At 47.3% G+C, this 25,947-nt stretch overlaps 1 protein-coding gene across 7 annotated transcripts in view; it reads right to left on the bottom strand.

Moving 5' to 3' along the window:
* Nucleotides 1-21,655: 21,655 nt before the first annotated feature.
* RBPJ (recombination signal binding protein for immunoglobulin kappa J region) overlaps nt 21,656-25,947 on the bottom strand; it is a 199,863-nt gene continuing 195,571 nt past the window's right edge. For all 7 annotated transcript variants that reach the window (XM_054582012.1, XM_054582015.1, XM_054582017.1 and 4 more), the window contains 3 exons: nt 25,182-25,337; nt 24,702-24,805; nt 21,656-24,544 (listed from right to left, as the gene is read on the bottom strand). In XM_054582012.1, the coding sequence (XP_054437987.1) occupies nt 24,229-24,544; nt 24,702-24,805; nt 25,182-25,337 (576 nt within the window). In that variant the 3' untranslated portion in view covers nt 21,656-24,228. The remainder of the gene's footprint in view (nt 24,545-24,701; nt 24,806-25,181; nt 25,338-25,947) is intronic.

Genomic DNA, 25,947 nt, shown 5'->3' with positions numbered 1-25,947 from the left:
CTGTGATCCGTGATCAGAATTATTGGTGTTACTTGACACCTAGAAAGTCAACGCAGCTGATATTGCAGCTCCCAATTCTGTCTCACCTCAGCTCAGCCCACACTCTGGGCTCAGACCAGTCTTACCAATACAGGGCTTGAACGGGGACCAGAAGGGCTTGCCGTTCCCCAGGCGCTTGCTCGCACTCATGCCTCCCTACCTTGCTTTTTGTCCCTTTAGCTCTTCCTGATAAAGCCTCCTCTTTCTTCCTGGCTCAGCTCCTGTACTTTCTTCTCCATAAAGCCTCCCAAATCCTCCACTGAAAAGGATTCCTCCCTTCTCCAAGCTCACATAACGTTCTCTTTGTATGGTTCTCATTGTCCAACAAAAGCTATTCCCCTCCTGTTCATCGCTGGCCTTAGATGCAGGTGTTGGAGGTATTATGTTTAGGAAGCGGCGGAGGGTTGGGGGGAGTCGGGGGGAGTCCAGATCCCAGGAATAAATCATGGTGAATCTGTGCTAGATGCAACAATCTCCTTCCCTTTTGTTAACTCGTGGTATGGGGTAAGTTTCTATCCTAGTTCTAGCCAGTGATGTTTAACAATGTACCCTCCAATTTTTTTTTTTTTTAAAAAGGTTTAATCTGGAGCAGGGTGCTGCTTTCCGTGGTGTAATTACTCCATGGTGTAATAACTCCAATTTCGAGTTACCAGTGGGACATTATTGAATGTGGAGTTTGGACAAGATGCACAGCAAGCACCATTTTATAGTCATTCCACCGTGCCGATGCAATTAACATCAAGAGCATAAAATAAATAGTAAGTGATGCATTTTGAGTACTTATTATCAATTGCCTGAAAATTTAACAACTGACCCTTGCAATCCAATAAAAACCAACCCTGACCTACTGCTGGTTCTAGTCGATTGCTATAGACAGAACATTTGTGTCCCTCCCCAATTCATGTGCTGACATCTAACCCCCAATGTGATGGGGTCTTTGAGGGTGACTGGATTATGAGGGCAGAGCCCTCATGAACGGGGCTAGTACTCTCATAAAAGAGACCCCGCAGAGCTCCCTTGACCATTTCCTATGCGAGGACACAGTGGGAAGACGGCCGTTTATGATGAACCAGGAAGCAGGTTCCGACCGGACGTCAAATCTGTTGGTGCCTTGATCTTGGACTTCTCAGCCTCCAGAACTGTGAGAAGTAAATGTTTGTTGTTTCACCTGCCTAGCCTGTGGTAGTTCTGTGGCAGTGGCCCAAAAGGACTAAGACAGACACCAACAAAATGTAAGAAGCCTGCTCAGAGTTTCTGGGTTTATTGGCCAGTTTTGTTACATTCAATAACAAATAAGCCCAAAACATAGCACAGAGCATCATATGCAAAGGTTTTCAAAACATGTTTGATGAATGAATCCCTCATCTATAAAATAAATATTTGGACTAGGTTCATTGTTTCCAACTTTTAACACAGAGGAAACTCCTTCCCCTCCTTCCCCAAGCAATTTTGTATGGAAGCCCAAAATAGAAAAGAGATAATAGCGTAGTTGTCAAGTTAAATGGAGGGGGGCTATGAGGCAGTTCCTTGATGTCTTCATGGAATCCCTTGGGTTCCACAGAACATAGTGTAGAAATCACTCACTTATTAGCTCCATTAAGACCAATAATCTGTGATCCTGGGGTCTGCACTATCAGCCTGTTTTCCATCACAGTTAACGAGTAACTTCAATTAAGCTTGGCCTCCCGAGTTCCGGACCTTCATTTCAGGCTTGCTGTGCCCTTGGTTTTGAGGAGCGAGCAGATCACTGTCCATTAGGCTCTCAATTACAAGCGCCCTCATGCATCACTCGGGCACATCCTACCAGACTCCCGTGCATTCTCCTGCCAGCAGGGCACCGGCCCAGCAAGGGCCAGTGGGAGCTGGGGGCGGTCTCTCCTACAGCCAGAATAGCTCCCTGCCCCCTCCGGAGAGGCAGCCTTTTCCAGACTGGCCTGTCCAAGCAGTCATGGTGGGATCCTAAAATGATCCACGATGACTGGAGTTTGCCAGTATTTCCAGCTGCTGAAAAAAAATCAAGTCCCCAGCTAGGCTCTAGCTCTGCATTAAAGGTCTGTGATTTCACTGATTCCAAGCCTCCCTAGGAGGATAAACCACTGGAACAAGGTCTATCCCCAACTCCCACCATTCGGGCTCCTCAGCTCTGATTGTATGACATCAGCACAGCCTACCAGCAACAACCAGGGTGCCCTTCCCAGATCGTGTGCAGCCAGGGCCTTCGTTCACACAACTAGTTTATACAACTCCCATTTATTGCACGGAGAGGAAGGAGCCCCGTGGTCTGGCGGAGATCCTGTGGGGAGGAGCACATGCACCTTCTCGGTGGACCACAGCATCTGGCTGTGAGGGGCCCCTGGGGCCTAGGTCCAACATGGCTCCCGTTACGCATTTCCCTCTCTAAAATGCATACGTTGAAATTCTAACCCCGGTACCTCAGAATGTGACTGCGTTTGAGATAAGCTCTTTAAGGAGGTGATTAAGTTAAACTGGGGCCATTAAGGTGGGCCCTAATCCAACACCGCAGGTGTCCTTATATGAGGAAACTGGACGCAGAGAGAGATGATCGTGGAAAGAGGCAGCAGGACCGTGGCCGTTAGCAAGCCAAGGAGAAGCCTCGGAGGAATCCAGCCCTGCTGTTCCCTTGACCCTGAGCCTGCAGCCTGCAGCCCTGTGGAAAATCAATTTGCTGTTGAAGCACCCTCGTCTGGGGTCTATCAGCATGCAGCCCTAGCTGACACGCCGCCTCCCTGAAGGGTGCGGGGCTCAGAGGGCCACTGCCACTCTCACACCCCGAAACCAGCCCAAGCTGGTCAGAGGAGACAGGGCCTCGGGAAGGCCTTGCCTGGCCACGGCGCCAGGCAGAACTCAGGACACTCATGGCATCCTCCCCCCTGCTCCTCCATCTTGTGCCCCTCAGCTGCCTTTGTCTTTCCCCCTAATTTCATCCCTCAGGAAGAAAGCAATCAGTCAGGGAGCAAATGACGGAGCCGGGCAGGTGAGAGCACGAACGGTTAAGGGGGTTTCAGCTGAAAACTTCCCGGGAGTGGGGGCAGCAGATCCCAAGACCTAATGCAGCAGGTGCTTCCCCGGGTGCCTTCCAGGTGTGGGGCTGCCAGGTAAAGTGCAAGGTGCCCCTGAAACTTGCATGTCAGGTGAGCAATGAGTAGTGTTTTCGCAGAACAGGTCCTGTGCAATGTGGTGTGGTTATTCGCTGCATCGGACAACTGCATCCAGGGCCTCCACGGGGCAGGGAAGGAAGGTCAGGGAACGGACCGAGAGGTGAGGAGGCCAGGATGGCCAAGAGCAGCCCACACAGGACAGCAGAGGCTGGCTCGGAGGAGGCCCCGAGGCAGTTTTGGAAGAAGGAAAGGACCTGTGCTATGTATTGTGCCTGTGGCCGGAGAGACTGTCACCGTCCCTACCACCCCCCTTTCAGAGCGAAGTCAAAGAATCCCAGTTGTATTTGCTTCTGTTGCTTAAAACAACATGACTGTATTTTCTGACAGTTCTGGAGGTCAGGAGTATGAAATGAGTCTGCCTGAGGTAAAAATCAAGGTGTTGGGGGACTGCGTTCCTTCTGGAAATTTCAGGGGAGAGCCCACATTTCTTACCTTTTCCAGTTCCTTGAGGCCTCATGTCCTTTTCATCTTCAAGGAGAGCAGTACAGCATCTTCAAGTCAGTCTACCCCTGTCCTGGTCTGCACCCCCGCCCCCCACCATCCCAGCTCCTTCTCTGACGGACCCTGTCTGCCCCTTATAAAGGCCCCTGTGATTACATTGTTCCACCTGGATGATGGTAAAGGGCCCACGGGTTCTGGGGGATTAAGACGTGGATGTCTTCACGGGCCGTCCTTCTGTCCACTACAGCATTTCTCCCCAGCGGTGTCTGCCGCCCCCGCAAGGCAGCTGTGCAGGGAAGCACGCGGTTTGGCCAGGCGCCGTGGCTCCTGGATATTCACAAGGACAGTGCGGGCAAATCAAGGTACAGAATTCTTGAGACTCGGGCGCGGACGTGACAGGCTGACGGGAAGGCGGCGGTCCCAGCAGAAGGGGTGCACGAGAGATCTGAAGCTGAAGTAAACACACCCGCTCAGGCCCATCTCTTCTGAATACGTTATGCCGCCCACCTGTGGGGACACTTCTGCTACTCTACCATTGCCTGAAATGTTTTCAACCAGGTGCCACTTAGTTTGGGCGGGGAGAGCACAATGTCCTTTTCTCTGGGGTCACCTTGGGCCCTGCACCACCTCCGCCCCAGCCCCGCTGGCAGGCCCCTGGGGACCGAGACTGGCACTTCAGAACAGTGGCCATGCTCATTTGTAACAACGCACCACAAACTCGGAGGCTTCAACAACAGAAATTCATTGTCTTACAGCCGTGGAGACTGGAAGCACAAGATCCATGTGTGTCAGCAGGCTGGTTCACCCTGAGGGCCGGGAGGGAGGCCAGCTCCTGGCCTCCCTGGCTCCTGGGGGTCTGGTGACGGGGCCTGGCGTTCCTTGGCTTGCAAATTCATCACCCGCTCTGCATTTGTCTTCACACGACCTGGTTTGAACTAATTATATCTGCAATGACCCCATCTCCAGACAAGGTCACATTCTGAGGTACAAGGGGGTTATAACGTCACATAGGCATTTTGGGGGTAGACGATTTAACCCATAACAACACAGATTTCGGTCTCCTGATTTCACAGCTCTCTCTGAAACGGGCACGAATAACTGTGCCCATGAAGTAGTCGCCCATCTCTGTGTCCCTCTGGCCCTCAGCCACGTCAGGATGCACTGTCAGACGGGCGCGTCTCTTCCCTGCCCTTGCGGCTCCGTAAGGTGGGTTTTATTAACCTCACTTTATAGTTGAGACTCAAAGAGATCGAGAGGCCTGCCCAGAGCCACATTTCTCACGAGGGCAGAGCATGTATCCGTTGGCCCCTTCAGAAAAGGAGCAAGTCAGTACGGCTCAGGAATGGGACTCACCAAGGAATGTCCCGAATAGGGAACTGAGTCTCCTGTAGGGAATCAAGCAGATGCCTGAGTCTGGACTCTTCTGGCAAATTCTCTGAATCTGGTGCAAGAAGTATTACCAGCCAGGGAACAACAGTTCACTGAGCACTGGCACGTGAGAAACGTGAGCATAGGAGGAGGCCAGCTTCCAGCAACAGAGGAACCTACATCTGTGCCTATAGAAGGTCATGCTCACATGGACTTGATATTTGCCATTCAAAGCTCCCAGATACCACTCCACCCTGCCCTTTGAAAGTGGAGGTTCTTATAACTAGATAAGTAGGGCAACTCCCCCAAGAATCTCCTGGTAAAAAAAGTCAACCTTGTTCTCAAACACATGTTTGCAAGAGAGCGTGAGAAGACTTTACTACAAATTCAGGTCCTGGCCTTCATCCCTAGAGTCTGGCGTGGAGCTGTGTAGACTGTGTTACATTAACTGTGTAGTATTAACAAACCCTGCAGGTGGTGTTTCTGCAGGTGGTTCATGTGGTGCACCTTCAGAATCTCTGTTCTGGAACTTTCTGTATTTTAGAAGGTTTGACTCCCTGTTTCCCAAGACAATAATCTATGGGGCAGCAGCTCTTACCCCAGCCCCCTGCCTGTGGACGATTGAGCCACAGGCTGGGCCTGAACAAGAAGTACTGGGGTCCAGGCAGGGGAAAGAATTTTCCACAGACTTTATGGGATAAATGAAGGAATTGTGGCATTTCCAAGGAGCGCTATGCTGGCTAATTTAGCATGTCCTAGCTAATTTGGAGAACACTTCTCTGGGAACAAGCAGCAAGGTGGCACGGTGGCCAGGAGCAGCCAGGAGCAAGGCTACCGGGTTCATTTCAGATCCTTCCACTGGCTCGCTTGCTTGCTGTGGGCCTTGGGCAAGTGAACAGCCTCTCTGTGCCCTGCACTCTGTCCGTGAGCCGGGGGAGGAGGCCAGTGTCCACCTAAGAGGGAAGTGAAGAGTAAAGGAGGTCATCGTTTAAAAAGCACTTACCATATCAAAGGTGCTCAGAGGGGTCAGCTAACATCGTTGTTCACCAGTGAGTCTCAGCTGGAATTGTTACCTTGGCTTCTGGCAAGCTCAATAAAAAGGAAAGCGCACACACAAGGTGCTCAATAAATATTCATTGGTTTCAATGACGCGTGCATCCACCACCTGACCATGCTGCCCTGCATTTGTAAACCTTGCTCACCCACTGCTCCTGTCTTCAGCCTGAGATCCAAAGCACCAGAGGGTGGCCGAATGCTCTCTCTTGATCTTCCCCAGGATCCTCCGCCTAGGGTTTGCCCAAGGTAGGTACCCAGGGCACCGCCCCGCCCCCAAGTCACTTGAACCCAGATGGAGGTGAATTCCATGGAACAGTTATGTTCTTTCCCTAACCCCTCCCCTCATCCTTTAAAAGGGGACTCACCAGGGCTTCATTGCCCATAAAACTGGAAAGGCCATGTGGCTAATTCTTCATTCTGAGGCTCCTTCACTACCCAATGACTCAGTGATAAACACACGTGGGCCTCTCCCTCCTTTCTCGGCCAGGGCCCGCGAGGCGCACGAGGGGAGCCAGACGGCAGCCGCCCAGCTGCCCTGGGGAGCGGACATCAGGCGCGAGCCCCGCCCCTGGCAGACTCGGCAGGTTTCCCGGGGTGAGTTTTTCATCGTGTGAACGGGGTCCCGCTGATTCACCCGCCTCTGAGGTGGGCAGCAGGCACTTTGCTCTTGCCCACTGCGGTCAGGCACCAGCACGACCAGAGGAAGAACTCGCCGCTGTCCTGCAGCCCTCGACGGGCCGTTCCTCTGTTCGCCTAGGCAGGTGCCCAGCTGCCAGCGAACTGCAAGATCAAACCCACAGGTGAGGGGCTCCGTGCATTCGCGCTGCAGAGCCACCAGGAAACTTTAGGTCTGCCCTTGTCAGTTCTGATCTGCCAATTTCTTATTTTTAGCTGGGCAATGACAAAACACACTGATTGGCTATGAAAATAACCATTGACATTGAATTTCCTGTGGGAAAGATAATCGCGTTAAGACGAGTCTGAAACTCATGCTCCTTGCCCTCTTGCTGTTATAAGGGGGATTTTGAGAAATTCGTGTACACAGGGCAACGGCTGGGTTTTTATTGGGGAGGGTGGTGCTGGCCCTCCAGTATCCGAACCAAGAATAGAAAGGTCCAGAGAGGGAAGTGGAATCTGATCAATTTTGGCCCAAAGAAAAAGAGTGAGTGGGGCCTGGAGCCCCAAAATTCGGGACAAGTGGTGGAAAATCCTTCACAGAATAAAATTATGGTGCATGCGGGGATAACACGACCTAAAGACCCCCGTTCCCATTTGAGAGTCATTGCCGCAATTCTGTGCGGACCGAATAAAACAAAGGGATGAGCTCCATGGGAGGACCCTCTTGCGGTTGGTAAAGAGGGCCTTCGACACCCAGGCTGCCTGTGGACGGTTAAATTCTCGGTCGGCAAGCATCCTTCCTCTTGACACCAGCGCCTCCCCGTGGAAAGGATGTGCTTCCCTGCTCCAGGGATACTGGGGTTGACTGTGACTTCTTTGGCCAGAGTAACTTAAAGAGTTGCAGGTGGACCTGATAGGAGCACGTTTTAAGCCTAGGACTGAAGAAGCATTGAAGGTCTCCATTCACTCCTCACTTTACAGCAGGTCCAAAAAGGATGCGAGATGCAGGGAGCAAACTGGGGACCTAACCTGCCACTCACAACCAAGACCAGCTGAGCTCCGCACAGAGCAGCTGAGCCCAACTTGACCCATAGACACCTGAGCCGGAAATAAATGCTTAATGGATGTCACTGAGTTTTGCAGGATTTGTCACGCAGCATTGCTGTAGCGACAGGTTACTGCCCTTTTCCTTGTTCCTATTACTTGCTCTCTGTGTCTCCCATTCTTTACCCTCTGCCTTCTCCCTATCAAATTCTTTCACCCTAAAAGGTCTGAAGTCAATTTCTTACCTCTTAGACTGAATTTCAATGGCACAGACTTTTCCCTTCCAAATATATGTGCTTTTTCCAAGTCACTTGTATCTTTGCAGAAAGACAGATGTTGCTATTAGGGTTTCAGGAACCAGCAAGTGGGTGAGAAAGGCATTTACAGACTGGGGACATCATTCTTGGGTCTCCTGATTTCATATTCCTAGCAGCCGAGGGTGAGGCAGACCCCAACATACAGCCGATTCTTCAGGAAAACTCAACATTCTGACAGACTGTGGAAGGAGGGCTCAGCAAAAGCCATACGTCTGTTTCATTCTATCATTTTCTCTGAAAAGGTTGAAGAATGGGTTGGCAATTCTAGTTGGGTGTATAAGGACTTCCCCTCCTCCCCACCCCTCCCTTAAAGTCTGGCCAGATCCCCAGTCCTAATAGGAGCGTATGTTCAGGAAGATGATTAATGTTAGCAGGAGGCTCCAGAGACTCTCCCAGGGCCCTTTTGTTTATTAAATATAAAAACCCATGTTTAAATATAATGTCAAAGGTATGACACGGGCCAACATGCTCCAAGACAGACTGTTGGCTCTAACCTTCCGTAACTAGATGTTCTTCAAGTTGTGACTTCTGGGCTTAAAGGCTCTAAAGATTTTCCGAGAAGGCTCATTCTACTCAAGGAAAAGGTCATCTTTTGCTTTCCATTATCTGTTCTATGGCAGAGGCTGTGGCTTTCATGTTGGGGTCTAGTCCTTGGTTAGGTCAAAATTATTCTCCATAGAATGCAACCAGTCCTGACTGCCTGGCCTGGGCTAGACGCCATGACTGTGTTCTCCCAGGGAACCCCAGCTTCAGGTATTCATTCATTCCCTTAATGAGAAGTTACTGAGAACCTGCTGTGTGCCACGCTCAGCTTCGGGACCTGGGGACACATGGAGCACAGATAACGCTCAGCTCCCCTGGTTAGGTTCTGAAAATAGAGAGACAGACAACATACAAGTAAACACGTGAGTGCTTTGGTAACAGGGACTATACAGAAAATAGAACAGGATGCTGTGATACATGTGAATAAAAGGGAGTGCATCACAATTAGGTAGGGTGGTCGGGAAGTAACAAGCGGAAGCTTCCGGGCTGCTTATCCGGTGACAGCCTCTATTCTAAGTGCTTCATGTGTATTAGCTCATCTGATCCTTACTGCAACCCCGTGGTGTGGGTACTGCTAGCAGCCTTACACAGGTGAGGACACTGAGCCACAGAGAAGTAAAGTAACGTGCCCTGAATCACGCAGCTGACGGGGGGAGGCGCCGGAACGCAGGCCCAGGTGTTGGTTCCATAATCCACACTCTTCCCTGACGTGTGGAACGTTGCCTCCCGCAGCACGTCACGCAGGAGCTGAAGCCTGAGTATGAAATGGCCAGTCAAGTAAAGAGCTGGGTAAGACAGTCCCAGACGAGGGGACCAGAAGATCGTTGCAGGCCTCCAGGCAGGAGATGAGGGAGGCGTGGGCCAGGGGGGCCGCGATGGACACAGTGGGATGTGGCAGCACCAGGGTCTGTTTTCACTCCTGGGCGTGATTTCTCATCGAAGTGACACCTGTTCTGTTAAACTGCAAGCTCCGTGGGGGCCAGCACCTCGTCTTCGTTGCTCACCTACGACCTAATGCCTCATACAGTGCTTAATTCATAGATATATTTAATAATTCTTGCTTGGGTTAACAAATTAACTTATTAATATGCACTGGACCGGTCTGATGTTGGCTTGGATCCCAAATCCCTCACTTGTTGCTTATTTAACCTCAGGCCAGTCACCAAACCTCTGGTCCTCACACTCAACTCCTGTATGACGGGGGGAACCAGGCAATCACAGGGTCGGCTGTGGAAAAAAATGCAATGAGATGCCCTTCTGTAAAAAAGTAAGGTCACCATAGAATAAGTCCTATAGAAATGTTGGTGTCTAACTTCTTTCCCTGCTGCATATTGTACAAACGATAGTCATTCCAGTGACACAAACCCACCGTAGAACCTAGGGCTTAGAGGGACTCTGAGTCCTTGTCCCTTGAGGTGTAGTCTAAGGACTAGCCCGTCAGTATCCCAGGGGAGCTGGTTAAGAATAAAGGGACTCGGACTCCGCTCCTTTGAATCAGAATTTCTGTAGGAGGGCCCTGGTTACTTAATAAACACACCCTCTTGTCTTGGGTGATTCTTATCATCGAAGGGAAAATTAAGATAGGCTGAGCCTGCTCTAGGCCAGGGGACCATCTATCTTATGTTGTTCCAGACGCATGGACCCCACCCCGCTACCCCTGGTGCCTACTGCTTGGGTCTCTGCCCAGCATGGCCAAGCCGCTCCCCGGCTTCCAGGCTGGGACACCTGCCACTCCTTGCCGAGCCCCGAGTGAATTGACCTGCCCCCTCGGCGTCCCTGTCGGACCAGCCTGCTGAGCGTGAGTGGGCCCAGCATCATCGCACACAACAGGAGCCTGAGCCTGAGCCTGAGCCTGAACCTGGCCGGCCGGCCGAGCACTGTCACGGCCCCCAAGCCAGGTGCCTTCTCTCCTCGGCACCCCTCCCACCTCACCTGCCGCACGGAGGGAATGCAACGGAGCAGGATTCTGATGGACTGAGGAAGGCAGCCTCATTTCTGAGTCATCAACCACATAAACAGACCCTAAAATAGAAGCCCAAGAGAGGACAGATTCTGACCAGCCTATCAAACACGTTCCAGGTCGGTCTGTGCTCGTGGCTCATTAATCAGCTGTAAGCCTAGGTGTCATAAAGTTTTATTTTTTCATTTCCAAGACATAGTCACACCTTCCAGAAACGAATTCTTCTCGGTGCAGCACTCACTTCAGGGAGGTGTGGAACCGGCCTTCCATCCCTGGACTCATCTGGGGTTGTCCGGCAAGCTGAGACACGAATGCCCAGCGTAGCACCCTGGGACACCCTGGTTTTGCACCTCAATGGACCTGCCTTTAAATGGGATGAGGACGAACATAATCCTGTGAAAGCGCATCTTCGCAAGGGCGGAGACTCTGTCAGCCACGACCGACCGCCCCAGTGGGCACAGCATAGGCGAAAGCACAGAGTTGTAAATGGACTTCACAAAGATGCTCATTAAATGAGGACCAGAGGCCACCTGCAGTTCAGGTGTCCCCCCGGCGCTGCTTGCCTGTGAGCCTCTGTGCGGGGCTGGCTTTCCTGCCCAGTCACTTCAATGATTTCCCAGGCCAGGCTCACACTTGCTGCCATCTCCTGGCCAATGCTTAACATTAACTTTACCTCCATATATTTAAATGTTAATGTAGCCCATGTGAAGCCTAAAACATTTATGGGTAAAGGGTGGCTTTCCCTTCCTATTGAGAAAGTTTGTAGAAGGGAACCTTTCATAAGAGGGTGTATCTGCTGACACGAAAGAAAGACAAGGACCTGGAGGGCGTCCCCCGTGATGTGTGTGTGTTCTCTCGTGTGCCTGCGGGGAAACTCAGCCCATCATGTTAATTTCCTCTCAACTGAAACTCCTGCGTCCTAATGACCTGCCCCCTTGCAGGGGTGTCTGACCTTTGGGCGTCTCTGGGCCACAGTGGAAGACAAAGAGTTGTCTTGGGCCACATATTAAATACATTTCGACATATAATCACACACACAAAAAATCTCAGGATGTTTTAAATAAATTTACGACTTTGTGTTGGGCCTCATCCACAGCCATCCTGGGCCGCATGTGGCCGCGGCGGCCCATGGGCCGCGGGTTGGACACCCCTGCTGGATCCAGGGCTTGTGTGGGCCCGTGGGTCATTGCCATGGGGAGGTGGAGTGTGCCCCACACCCTTGTCTGCCCCGAGTGGGTGAGAACGTGGCAGCACAGATGAAGGTGTGTTGTGGTTGGGGGCTCCAGAGGGTGACCAGACAGAGCACCAAGGCTTCTTTCCCGAATGTCCTGAGACAGTGCCTGGGTCTTCCCCTACCCTCCATCGCGTCCTAGAAATCAAGGCTTCTGAGATGAGTGCGTAGCCTGTCTCACGCAGTAGTCTCCCCAGCACTCATCACAGGTCCTGGCCGGCAGCAGGCACTCAATAACTAGGTGTGTCGCACAAGTGGTGTGTTTGTTAGGATCTCCTGCTGCGAGGAGAACATTTCCAGTTTATGCCGGAAGAACATGCTTTGCCCTGGGAGAACTGGGAACCTGACTAGGATTTTCACCCCGTGGACCCAGGGCTCCTATGGCGAACCCAGAACTCCCGCGTTCTCCATACCTGCGCCCAGGCTTTCACTGCAATTGTTTCACTCTTGGGTAAGAGGGTGGCAGCTGTTCAGCCTCCACCTAGTCTCCCAAGTTCAACACGGATCGGAGAAGAGAAAGCTGACCGTCTCCTGGGAATCACCCCGGTTGGACCAGCTTGCCTCGCCTTACCATCCCCGAGCCAGTCTCCGTAGGTGGAAAACTCAGTGTGTTGGTTGGCTAATATCTGGGTCGCATGCTCTGCCGTCCATGTCTGAAATGCTTTCCCACACTGACCACGAGGGTGAGCAGAGGAGGGGAAGACCTTGCACAAAAATCTGTTCTACTTTTGAGGAAAAGGGAGGAGGGTGGCGGGCAGAAAACACAAATGGCCTGTACCAGCAGACCCAGGGAGACCATGACAGCAGCAAAGAAGACAAACGTTTACGGAGCACTAACATCTCCTAGGTGCCGTTCTAAGCCCTTTACAAATATTCATGCATTCCTGGTAACAAGCCTATGAATGGATTGCTTGTATCTGTAGTCCTCACTTCACACAGGAAGAAGCACAGAGGGGTCAAGTAACTTGCCCAAGTTTACACAGCCAAAAAAAAAAAAAAAAAAAAAGGCAGAACCGGGAATCAGACCCAAGCATCCAAGTACAAAGTCCACTCTTTTTTTTTTTTTAAGTCCATACACTTAAGTACAGCATATGTAAAAACTGCCACAGAAGCCCAGAAATGGGACAAATTAGGGGACGGCATTGTGGCAGACACCCAGTGCCAAGCCAAAGAACCCTGACACAGAGGAGGTGTTTTGTCACTTTTCACCTGCATGCATTCAGTATCTTCAGACTGCAGGTAACTTGATTTCTAGGAAAACACTTTATGCTGTGTCTGTGTCCTCCCAGGCTGGAGGTTCAGAGTGGGTGCCAACACTTTTAGTTTCAGGAAGAACTGAATGAGTGTCATGGTTGAAAGAAACATCCTCTCCTCCCCACCTCTCATCCACCTTAAATTTTCACTCGAGGCAGTAATTCTAGAAACTGCCTTTCCGGGTGATCTCGGTAACATGTCCCGGATTGGCTCTCCTGGGAAAGCTCTCTTCACAGACCACATCTACGCCACCTGCCGACAGTGGACGGGGCTGCCTGGTCCTAGCAGACCCAAAGATCTAAGCAAGCACCTGCTGGCGGGGTGCAGGTGAGGGCCCGGATCCTGAGGGGTGTGGGCCGGAGCTAGTCCCTCCCCTGGCCAGGGTGTCTGCTGGGCACCAGCTGGGTGTTTCCCAAGCTTGAAATGAGCGGCTCCGCTGGGTGATGCTTCTCCTCTAAGCAAGCTCTGTGCATGGGCCTGATGGCCGCAGGAGCGAGAGTGATACACACACATTTGCTTGCTCACTCATTCACTCCTTCCTTTACCTATCATTTCACTGACACTTGAGCAATTACCAAGTGCTAGTCACTCTTTCAGGTTCCTGGGGTTTGAACAGAGGGACAGATTCTCCCTCCACCCCTCCCTCTACCCTTGTGCTATAAGACATCTGCTCATTCTCCTATGGAGCTGAGACTCTCTTGGGGAAAATAAGGCATTACCCAAATAATCTCGCACAGAGGGACAGGAAGCTGATAGAGGGCGGGCTGGCAGAGGGCATGAGTGACAGGGAACTGCTCCCAGACCGAGCTCCGTAGAGTAAGAGGTCAAGGTGAAGTGTGTTGAGGGAGAAGGCATTCAGGCAGAAGGAAGAGACAGAGCAAAGATGCCAAAGAGGGATTGACAGAGGCGGGGGGCACGGTGCAGAGGTGGGGAGGGGGTGGAGAGATGAGGCTGGACCATCAAGCAGGGTCCCGACCCTGAAGGATTTTATTAAGTTTGCTGGGAATTTTGTCTTTTACACTAGGACACTGACGATCCCATTATGGCTAATGAGTTTAAGAAGAGAGGTGATCCCATTTCTATTCTAGAAGGTCTGAAAGATGGTGGGGAAAACCAGAGCGGACAAGGAGAGGATCATGAAGAGGCTACTGCAGAAGTCCGCCCAAGAAATGATGAGGGTTTGGATGAGAGCGAAGGCCTTGGGAAAGGGTAGCAATGGACAGAGTCAAGAAAGGTTTCAGGCTCCAAAAACAAGACAGCTGTGTGACCAGAGCCGATTCAGATACGGATTTTCTACTCACCCCCATTCCCCTCAGGACAATTCTAAGGCTTCATAGGCCCAAGGCGCCGGTTTTTCTTGGAGGCCACGCCCCCCATTCACATACACTATCCATGTCCCACAATAAACATGGCTTTATGGTAAAACAAAACAAAAAGAAACCTTTTTTGAAAAGATTTTTACAATTTTGCCTTTCAAATTATTTAGCTACATGTGTACCTAATACATTTAATTTGCAAATGGTCACAGTTTCTTGGCAATCACCAGGCATACCAAAAATTCTACGCAAAGGAGAAAATGTAACCTAGAGAGTGTTTCCAAACATGACCGGTCGCCTAAGTGACTGGAGTGACAGTCTCTGCCTCGGTCCTCATGTGGCCGGATCGTCTGTCTCCGAATGTCTCTTACGTGGACCCTTGTCATTGGATTTTGATCCCACCTGGATAATCCAAAATGATTTATCTTGAAATCCTTAACTTTAATTACATCTACAAAGACTCGTGTTCCAAGAAAGGTCACAGTCACAGATCCTGAGGACTAGCACGTGGATATACCTTTGGGGGCCACGACTCAAGCCATCGCTCATGGCTAGACCACAATTTGTTTATTCTTCCATCAGTTGATGAACATTCGTGTTGTTTCTAGTTTGTGGACATTATAAATACAGCTGCTTGAAACAGACCTGTGCTTTCATGTCCCCAGGGTGTGGAATTAGGGGCCACTTCTTTGTAACATACCAGGTCCTTCAAAAAGCGGAAGTGGCCCCTCCCTCTCTGTCCATCTCGGAGCGGCGGGGCCTGGGCCCGCCGTTCCCACCCCATCTGCCCTGCCCTGGCTTTAGGCAAGTCCAGGTCTGGTCATCCTGCCCTGCGGCCCCTGCTCCCTCCTCCACACCCCTGCATCCTGAGAGTCGAGGAAGTGCCTGGGCAGAGAATGGGGACTGAATGTCATTTCCAGGGGCCTGTTCCCTTGTGTGCCAAGCTCCAGGCTCAGACGTGGCAGTTTCTGCCCCAGGCCCTAGCTCCTGAGTCCACGGTGGCCTCCAGAAACCACAGACAGATGCGTCTGCTGGGGTGCATGCCCCTGCCAGCCCGCTCTAGGATCACAGCCAGGCTGGCCTGGGGAGACCGATGGGAGACCTGCTGAGATGCAGTTTGATAATCGACCTGTAATTCGGTTATCTCATAAAATAAATGAACAATCAATACTGCTAATCTCCCATGGACTCCCCTGCCAAGATGGGAAGCTGAGCTGAGCCTGGCTTGTGTTTGGTTATACATGTTCTCCTGCTGGTTCAAAAGTCTTCAGTTTAATGTCAACATTGGCGTCTGAATCCTTTTTTTTTTTTTCATTATTTGCTTCTGCTTGTCCTTGCCAGGTATGAGAACAACCGGATGCTGGGGCCAGTATGTTCTAGCTGTTTGCGTCTGTGAGATCCTGCCCACCTGTGTGACCCCCCCAACCCCGGCTTATCTCACCTGGCTAGGACGCCTTCAAACTCCAGGGATGAAAGAGCCAGTGACGTTGTTTAGAAACGCGGCTGGCTGCTGACCTCACTGTTCCCCAGGCGAGGCCGCTTCCTACCCTGCAGGTCAGAAGTCTCCCACTGCTGGCCAGGGAGCCCTGATTCGGCCTCCAGCTCCTGGTGCCCTGACTTGGAGGCTCTTTTTCTGTGCCCTTGACCTTCTGGCCATATAGCCAGCACTAACTTAGCCTGTCACTGCTGTGCAGTGTAGGAGTATGGTGGCAGATGGAAAGGGCGGGGCCGGAGGGGTGTCTGTAACATTTCTGGGGCTCTCTCCATTTATTCTGCTTCTCTCTGCTCACCTCGCATAGACAACCCCACTCCCTAGAAGGAACTTGTGTGGTTTCATTTAGGTCTAAAATCCCAGTGAAGGGAAGACCACACAGCCTTCCCAGAGCCAGGCCAGTTCAGAGGAACAGCAGGTTTGTCTGCAGATGCCACTCTTTTAGGTTTTTGTGATAATTTAGTCTGAATTTTTAGAATTGCTCTCAGGAGTAGGGACTTCAATTAAAAATGAGGGTTTTGGTCCATTCCCTCCCCCTTCCCCGCGCCGCCCCCCCGCCCCCCGGACCACCGGCCAAACCAAAAAGTTTTTACACTTAGGAGCTACTCAATGTTCCTCTCATTTCCAGGTATAGCAATTTTGTCCTGGATGCTAAAAGACTCTGGATTCAATACATCATGACTACAGTTGTGTGTGAATGCTTCAGTTTTCTGATAGGCCCCATTATCAGCTTGTAACGAGACTCCGACTCACTGTCCCCGATTTGGTACATAGGCTCGCTCGGGTGTAAAAAGAGATTTTAATTCTGTGCTTAAAAACCAGTAAGGCTAATTCTAAAACCATTACTTTTGAGTTCATAGTGGCCTGGAAAACAACGATGTTACAAATAATCACTTTTATGGACTGAAGAGGCCCTTTACTTGTTTTGTCAATCACTGCCATTTGTCTGGGGACACATTAGGCCCTTGTTACTCAACGTGGGGTCTCTAGACCCGCATCCTGTCACCTGGGAGCTTGTTGGCAATGCAGGACCCCGAGACCCTGGCTGCAGACACTCTCGCCAGGGGAAAACCCCACCCCCACGTGGGAGAAGTGCTATTTAAAACAGGGGCTGCCTAGGGCTCAGTCTGGGACCTCTTCTCTACCTTTCTACCTTCTCCAGTGATCTCACTTGGCTTATGGGTTTTAACACCATCTTTATGTGACTGACTCCCTGCACAGACTTCACCATGAGTTCCAGATCTGGCAGTCTAACTGCCTCCTGGACAGTTAAACTTGAAGCCTAGTTGGTATCTCAAAATTAACATACTGAAAACTCCTGATTTCCTCCCCAGCCCCGCAACTTGCTCCTCTCCCCACTTCACCTCCACCTTCAGCCTTCCCTATCGTGGCCAAGGGGACCTTGTTCTCGGAGCTGGATGCTGAGGTAGGGAGAGGCCGCTCCTGAGTCCAACACGTGCTCGGCTGCACCAGGCCCCGTGGAGCCGCAGCCTGCCCTCGGCCTTGCTCCCCCATCCCTGCCTCCAGCTGGGCTGGCTCTTCTTCTGAGGGGCCCTCTCTAGAAACCCCACAGACCCCACCTAGGCAAGCAGAGCCCTCCTGGCACTGGGATATTTCTAAGCATAATTCAGGCTTCCCTTCAATTCTGTGAGTTTCTGCTGTTCTTACACAATCACCTACCTTAAGTTAACCAGTCTTGGTTTGACTGTTAAAACTCCGACAGCTATTACAGTGATGGTGTGTATTTTTAAATCTTTGAAGTATTAAATGCTAAACAACCATGTCACTGCTTTCTGGAATGAACACGCAGAAAGCAGGCCTGAGAACTAAGCTCGCATTGATCCTGGAAGACCCAAGCCACACGAAATCCTGACCCGGCTGAGGACAAGCACAGCAAGTCTCTGGGCTGTGAGGGTGCCCCGCCTCTGAGGGCTTTTCATTGGTGCTCGCTCTTAGCAACTATGCGCCAGCCACCCTCCCCTCACAAATAAGACCGGTGAAGAGTGGCGAGCCGCAGAATCAGCCGCCTAGATCATAAACAATGGCACAACAGTGTCTAGGCTTGAGCGTCATCACAGGTAGGGTCATTTCATGCTCCGCTCTCCGAGTTCTGGTCTCCCTAAAGCCAGCATACATGGTCCAGAAACACACCTTGTTAGACTAGGCTATCAGTAAGAAATTAAGACCCATTATCTTCACCTGGAAAATAGAAAACGTCTGAAGTGGCCAGGGTGATTCTCTCAAACACCTGGCATCTGGATAGCACTTTCAAGTTAATATAAGGAGAATAAAAGCAGAGGCTACATACATTATGCTAAAGAGAACTTGATATGCACCTAAACTTCATATTGGGGTGGCCAAAAAGTGCATTTTTCCCCCATAAAATAAAAGACACATTTTTCATTTTCACCAATAACTTTATTGACTTGGATATTTTGAGTATGTTGGCCATCTTCCACGTCGTATGTTTTTTTCAATGTCTCGACTGGATCGCAATCAACTTCACCTGGTCTACCCAACCATGGAGCATCGTCCAGTGAGAAGTCTCCGGCACAAAACTTTGCAAACCACTTATGACATGTTCGGTCAGTCACAGAGCCGTCTTCATACACTGCACAAATCTTTTTTTTTTTTTTTTTCATTTCAGTTGTGCTTTTACCTTTCTTGAATAAAGCATAGTATGCAGAAAATGTTGCGCATTTTCTTCCATCTTCAATATTAAAATGGCTACACAAAAATTCACCAATTTTTGTAAGTTTTTTTAAAATGCACACTGATATGACAGTTGTCACAATACAATCTAACAAAACTGTTATGAATGAAGTTAAAGACAACTAAACACTACTAGAGCCACCACTGAGAAAAAGAAAACTTTTTGGCCAACCCAATATTTACATTTTTTTTTAAGAAAACATAGAATAGCATATTTAAAGTGCCACCTCCCCGCCCTGGCTGGTGTGGCTCAGTGGATTGAGTGCTGACCTGCGAACCAAAGGGTCACCAGTTCGATTCCGAGTCAGGGCACATGCCTGAGTTACAGGCCAGGTCCCCGGGGGTGGGGGGAAAACAGAAGCAACCACACACTGATGTTTCTCTCCCTCTCTTCCCTCTCTGTAAAAATAAATAAATAAAATCTTAAAAACAAACAAACAACAACAAAGTGCTACCTCCCCAAAGCAAAAAAATCCTATAAATTCCAAGTTATAGAATAACCTACCTATTTAATATGAATGTTCCTTGCAGTGAAAACATGTCCCTTTTCTGTAGTAGAGAGTATTTGTCTGCCTCTTCCAGAAACGAAGATGGGTCATACAGTCTCTACTTGTGTGCGCAGCACCTTTAACTAAACTACTGAACACCTGTATGCCAGGCACACAACCGTATTCTTAGCACAAAGAGACAGGTGTGTCACTGTCCAGTGGTCCAAGTCAAAGGGCCTGGTGCACACAGTTCTATCTCTTGGCCTTAAGTTATAGGATCTAACTTCTGAGTCAAGATGGGTCACCTCATTTGTACTTTACATACATCATCTCAATCTGTCTCTCTCAGTGGTTTCTAGCACTATACATTTTTTAGGGTTTCTACTTAGTGTATCTTTCTAGGTATTTTATTTATTTTTTATTTCTATTTCATTTTATTTTAAACAGGAGAAGACTGCCTCCTGTGATCACTGACCACCAGGACCTTATGTGGCTCTCCATGCCTGGAGTGGACAACCATGGAGGGGTTCGGTGACAAACCACACACACGCGCCCATTCTGGGTCTCTTCATAAGACTGCCTAGGAAGTGGGCACGCACTACTTACAGCAAGAGGTGCAGACTTATTCTCTTCTAAATTCTAAGTCATGTAACCACAATCAATCTTAGCCTTTAAAGGCCTCACCATTCAAATTCCAATGGAACTGTTCCTTACGTTTTGGACGAATACTATTTTTAGAGCAAGCTGCTGGTAACTGTAATACTTTTTCTTTGGGGGGAGGTCAAATAAGAAACTATGATTTTTAAAAAAAATGTACTTCTCCCTTTTACTGTTTCCCTATTCGGGGGCGGGGGGAGAAGCTTTCTCTCTCTAATCAGGAGCCCCTATCAAAAAGCACAAAGCATTACATGTTCTTTAGTACACCAGACCAAATGACAACCTTATATTGGAAAAGCTAGTTGTTATTAAATAATATCCCCCACTTTTGTTGAGATTAGCTTGAAATGTTCCTGAACTGGGAGGCAGGCGCCTTGAGAGACAAAGCCCATCTCCCCACTTACAAGGGAGGACCGAGGCCCTGCAGGAAGGCAGCACCCAGTTTAAAACACCAGGGAGGAAACTGGCCCAGCGGTCACCTGGATGTGACGTAAGGCAGCAAGGTCAGACTGCAAACACAAGAAGTGTAATACGGAATTTAGTTTTACCTTTATCAAGTATTCTGAAACCAAAGGTGATAACACATGCATCAGGCACATTCAACAGAGGCCTTGTACAATGGTTTACATTTCCTTTTTATTTATTCCTGGAAACTGCCCGTATTGCAGGTTTCTCATGGGTGAAATATGGAACCGAGCAGATTCTTTTTTTTCTACAAAATTATGGTATAAACTTGCTCAATTTTCTATCTTATTGCTAACAAACCTTACAGGCGCACAGTTTGTAAAATAAACCCCTTAAGGACTGAATGTGTAGAGCATGCTGCAAGGTACAAGAAATAAGCTAAAAATGAGCATATAAACCTACATTTGGACCAACACAGTACTGAATGCTGGGAAACATTTATCACAACACAGGGAAAATTAATAAAAGGAGATACAGTTCAGTCCTGAAAGGGTTAAATAGAAACCCTAATATATTATTGTTTCTAATCATCCAGCCCACGTTACAGTGCTTGAAAACAAAGTCAAAAGTCTGGCACAGAAAATTACACACATTTGTTCAGTACTCATCAGAAACAGCTGCTTTTGAAATCAAAAGTAAGTAACCTGGTTAATAATTGAAGAGCATTTTGTTTCAAAAAGGAACCCCTCTCCCCCCATGGGTTATTTGGTTAAACATGACCAGTTAGCTTAGTTCTCAAAAACCGCATTGGGCATTGGAAATTTTCTGTGAGGGCACAAATGGTACCAGTTTTATTAGAAAAATAAACAAAAACTAACCAGTGATTATCGCAAGTAAGTCTGTGCAGTAAGAGTGACAAATATTTCACTAATTTATCTATGAGGATGCCTTCAGTTGCCACAGTTTAAGAAAAGACAGCAGCAGGTTAAATATTACACTAGTGTTCAACTCTGAAGTCCTTCAAAATAAAAAGGCATTTTTTTTTTACATTTCAGGCCTTTAGCTCGCCTTCCTGGTCTGTGTGATCAACTCAATGGAACTGAAAACAATATACTGGATCATAGACTCAGCTTCTATGCACACTTTTAGAAACTGCACAGACTCATGAGAGCATAAGATACACTTCTAAAACAGAGTTGAAAAGGAAAAAGAACAACTCAAATGTACTATACTTTACCTGAAGCGGTTACCATTATAAGAGTCTCTGTGAGGGAAAATGACCAGTTTCTCTAATAACGTCACCTTGAGGGCAGGGGCAGGGAGCCACCTTCTACTATAAACACAGGGCAAGGCTTCTGTAAATTATATGCTAAAAATGATGTACAAATCCATGAAAAAGATTTTTTTTAAGCAGCTGACAAAAAGAACCAGTAACAGTAACCTACAATAGACAAATCATTTCAGTCTTTAGTTGTGGTATGTTAGAATGACCCAAAAAAAAAAAAAAAAAAAAAAAAAAAGCAGGGGAAATGCCTATACAAGTACATTCTTGGACTTTTCAGAAAAACAAACAGGAAGAGTTTACAGTCTGATATTTCCATTATCTTATTAAAAGAAACAAAGAGCCAAAATAAGATGTTATTTAAATAATAAAAAAAGCAGTTCATTTTAATAAAACCATAAACTTAAAAAAATTATTTTGAGCTGCAAAGCTGGGTAAGGAATAGTTTGTTCTTCAAAAGCATCTCATCTGTTATCAGTTAATTTAATATAATCTTGTAACTGAATACTAAACCTGGGAAGTGGAGGAGACTTGTGACCCACTACAAATAAAGCAGCACTGGAAACATTTCCAACTCTGAACAGAAAGCACTGTGTCAAGGCTGCTTGCATGACTCAACAGAGAATAAATACTACTCAAAAATAAGCAAGTTTGTAAGAAAAAGCCAGTAAACAGTTGAAACAAAGAAAGATAAGGCCACAATGAATTCTGCCCTTGATCACTGAAGCAGATTTAAAGTGTGAGGCAGGGTTAGCTTACAAGAGAGAAGCTAGTTACTGGAGCAGATTTGGAGAGAAGGCTCTATATATAGTATAATGCAGCCTCTGAAGACTTAAAAAGGCTTGCACTAAAGGAAACCACAATAACTTTGATTTAACCACTAATGTGTTTTACAAATGACTTCCTCCTTGAAAACTGAGGAAAAAGCTATTTAAAGATGTTAGGAATTATATTTACAATGGCATAGTCTGAGCAAAAGAGTGAGCGATGAAGACAGCAAAGCAGAAAAATAAAATGCCAACAACAATGATGTTGAAAAAGTCTATTATGGAAATTTTCAAAATAGCCCAGGACAATAAAAGACAATGTTCCGTATGGAAATACTGGAGGAACTTACAGTTTTGCGTTCATAAGGTACTTGTGGCTCCTGTTTTATGGGACAGTAAAAAGCTTACCACAATCTAGAGGTAGTTTTTACTCTAAGAAGGATGATTGCATTAACATGACACACATGGTTCCTGTATGAAATGTAGCCCAATGAGTCTGCTGCAATTTCTAAGAAACTGAACAAAGGCATAACCAAAGTGCAAAAATAAGCAATGTCAAAGGGGTGAACTTAGCATGCAAGGTCAACACATAACCCTGAATGCAACCATATCTTAACTGAAGGGTAAAGAAATGTTTTCTGAGTCAGAGACATCTGTGGAGATCCTTAGTACTGAAAAAGAACAACAACAACAACAACAACAAAAGGCAGAGAAAGTAATGGAAAGATAAGTTACATTTGCATTTTTATAAACTCACAACTATCTGCTCCTAAAGTACTGTCTTCCAGCTATTTTAGTTGACCATCTAATAAGAGCATCTTGTTTTAAGGTTACAATGACGTCTTGGTCTAGGCTACCAAAAAAAAAAAGTAAATAAAGGCATGCTTTTGCTGAGATTTTCCTCATTATACAATAAGGGCACCATCTACCAACTGGTAGCAAATACTTCTATGATTTTTTTTGTCATATGCCAACAAGGCAGAAAACACCCTACTGAATAAAATCACTGGGAACATTACAAGTTCAAAATAAAATGTTTAACTTACACATAATACAAGTTATGTACAAGATTAGGAGGGGAAAAAAATCCTGAACAAATCCTGAAATATGGAGACACATTTATGCATGGGGAAAGGGGAGAGAACACTTCAAAAACCAACATGTTCTGCGCCGTTACCTCATTAACAACTAAATGGCCACATTTAATTTCGTGTAAATGTTAGAACCACCTGGATCACCACTATAAATACATTTTTTAAAAAGAAAACATGGAAGTAATTGCCAAATGTCTGAGAAAAGAGACTAAGTTAACATACATTGCATGTATTGCAGGCAAGGCAGAGGCATTTTTTTAAAGCTTTTGCACAGACTTCATATAATCTTAAAAAAAATATGCAAGACTTTACAAGGTTTGACTTGCTGAAATCAAAACAATTTCAACTCATGAAAAGTCATAAGACTTCAGCTTTTCTTTTTTTAAAAAAAAAAAGACCAGTTCCAGCCTTAGACCACAAAAACCTGGAAGAGTATAGCAATGAGACTAAACAAGCACGGCCAGGCTTGGAACCTGAATGTACTTAAGAGCAAAAGCTCAAAGGGCGCAGGGAGAAGAACAACCTATTTGGTAACAAAGGTGTACTATATACGGTGATATAAAAAAAGGTATGGTGAAAATGTACCTTTTACTAAAGCTTATACAAGTTCCTTGGTCCATAAAAACTATGTTAGATTTGTGTCTTCTAGTTTGATTAACTTTTATTCCAGCCACATCTCTATTTCTTGCCCATTTAAACAAAACCAAACAAAAACCGACCAAAAATAACAGCTGAAAAGGATCAATATCCAATAGTTTATACATGTTGATGTTTTTTTGTTTGTTTGTTTTACTGTGGCTTCTGCACATCAAATCAGCACTTGCAGGTAATGGGGTTTTTGAATAATATCACCTGGTATGAAAAGTTTTCCCAAGAAACCACAAAAGATTGTTCACTTTTCTTTCTTTTTCTGTCAACATTTTGTCACACTCAAGTCAGTTTAAGTCCTAGCAACAAGACGGTAGTTAGGACACCACTGTCGCTGTAGACGATGTGACATTGGTTGAATTTGTGCTGACGTTTGTGTAACTTCCCTCGCTGTTTGTGTTCGATTCATTGGGGGGCACTTGGCTTGAATTGGCTCGAAGGATTGCTCCCGCTGCACTGCAGTGTGGCCGCGGCCCTGGTTCTGGCGTGTAGGTAAAGGTAAGGCTAGTGGAATAAATGATTCCATCGTTTCGGACCAAAGTTACTGGAACCTGGACTGGCTGCCGGACCCACCTCCAGCCTTCTCGGAATGCAGAGATGTCTGGGACGACACAGAGCATACTCTCTCCACATCTGCGGAGGAAACGTAAGGCACTTAAGTGCAAGGCCGATTTTAGAACGGAAACTTAAAGCTGGGCTGCTTACCATACCACACTCAGCCTCAGGAAAGAGTCCCATACACCCACCCCCACCAAAAACTCTGGGTGATGTAAAAAGTTTTACCAAGTACCTGTACATAGTTTCAGCTTCTACATCCCCAAACCACACTCGTAAATTTGGAGTGAAATTCTGTCCTGTAAGTTCAAGCATTGCTACGTCCCCACCGCCATTCAACTGAAATTCACAGAAAATCAGAACAACATTGAGAAAACTTCATTTCTCATTAAAGTGCACAGATTAGTTTCTCATTTAACAGTTATCATTTGTGAAAAATGAGTAATTAAAATACTTCTTTTTAATGACTTGATTATAAAGACAAAGTAAGCTAAAAACATCAAAGTAACATACAAGTTGGTTTTGAATTAAGTTTTCTTGCATAAAAGCAGGGTCCTATTTTTGTTTCTCTATTAATAAATAATGTATGACAAAATACCCAAACCACAGTATTTGGAGAAAAATCAAAATTATTGTGAAATAAAACCATATGCTAAGGCATAGCTGAGAGGAGCTACAAAGAGGTCAAAGTCAACTTGTCAGCAAGTGGTCTCACCTGAAGACTTTCTACAACAGGCACAGGTGTGACCGGGGCAAGGACAGGGCCCATCCCCTCATAAAAGGTGTACTCTGCCTTATCCGTGCTAATGATTGTCCAGGAGGCTCCGTCATTTATCATCTCTTTATTTGGTTCCTTTGGGCATGGAGTGGCCTTAGGAGGAAAGTTAAGAAATTTGTATTGGCACTGCAGTACAAGACAATTTTAACAAGTAACATCTATAGACTAGAGTTGCAACATGGAAAGAGTTTATCAAAAATGTATAAATTTCACGAGCATGCTGCTTTGTCAATTCCTAAACAAACACAAACAGAATATTAAGATGAAAACCTGAGTTTTTATTATAATATGAAACATTTCAATGACACATTAAATTAACTGATAGCCCTTCAGAATAACCATTTTGGAGTACACCAGTGTACTTGTATAACTTTTTAAATAAAAGGTCAGTACCTGTGATGCAAATCCCTGTTTAAAATTCTTCAGGGATCCCTAAGAAAGAGTGAGACTAGGAGACTCTCCTACTTAGAAAGCAGCTAGAATCTTAGGTACTTTCTGCCCAAGCGACCAAGATGTGCACGAGCAATCCCTCACCCCTACCTTAAAACACCTAGGCCAGTCCGTCAGTGCTGGGCTGGGGAGACGGCTGTGTGTGGCCATCTCTCTGGAACAGGTCTCCAGATGTTTACAGACAAGTCTCACATGAAAGTATAACTCTCCTATTAAATAAGTTGCCCATGTCATAAATGTCCTCAAGAAAGCC

Source organism: Pteronotus mesoamericanus, unplaced genomic scaffold (genome assembly GCF_021234165.1).
Source record: "Pteronotus mesoamericanus isolate MK-2021 breed Mesoamerican mustached bat unplaced genomic scaffold, CSHL_Meso_final contig_68, whole genome shotgun sequence".
Classification (NCBI taxonomy): domain Eukaryota; kingdom Metazoa; phylum Chordata; class Mammalia; order Chiroptera; family Mormoopidae; genus Pteronotus; species Pteronotus mesoamericanus.
This window is presented reverse-complemented; position numbering and strand designations above follow the sequence as displayed.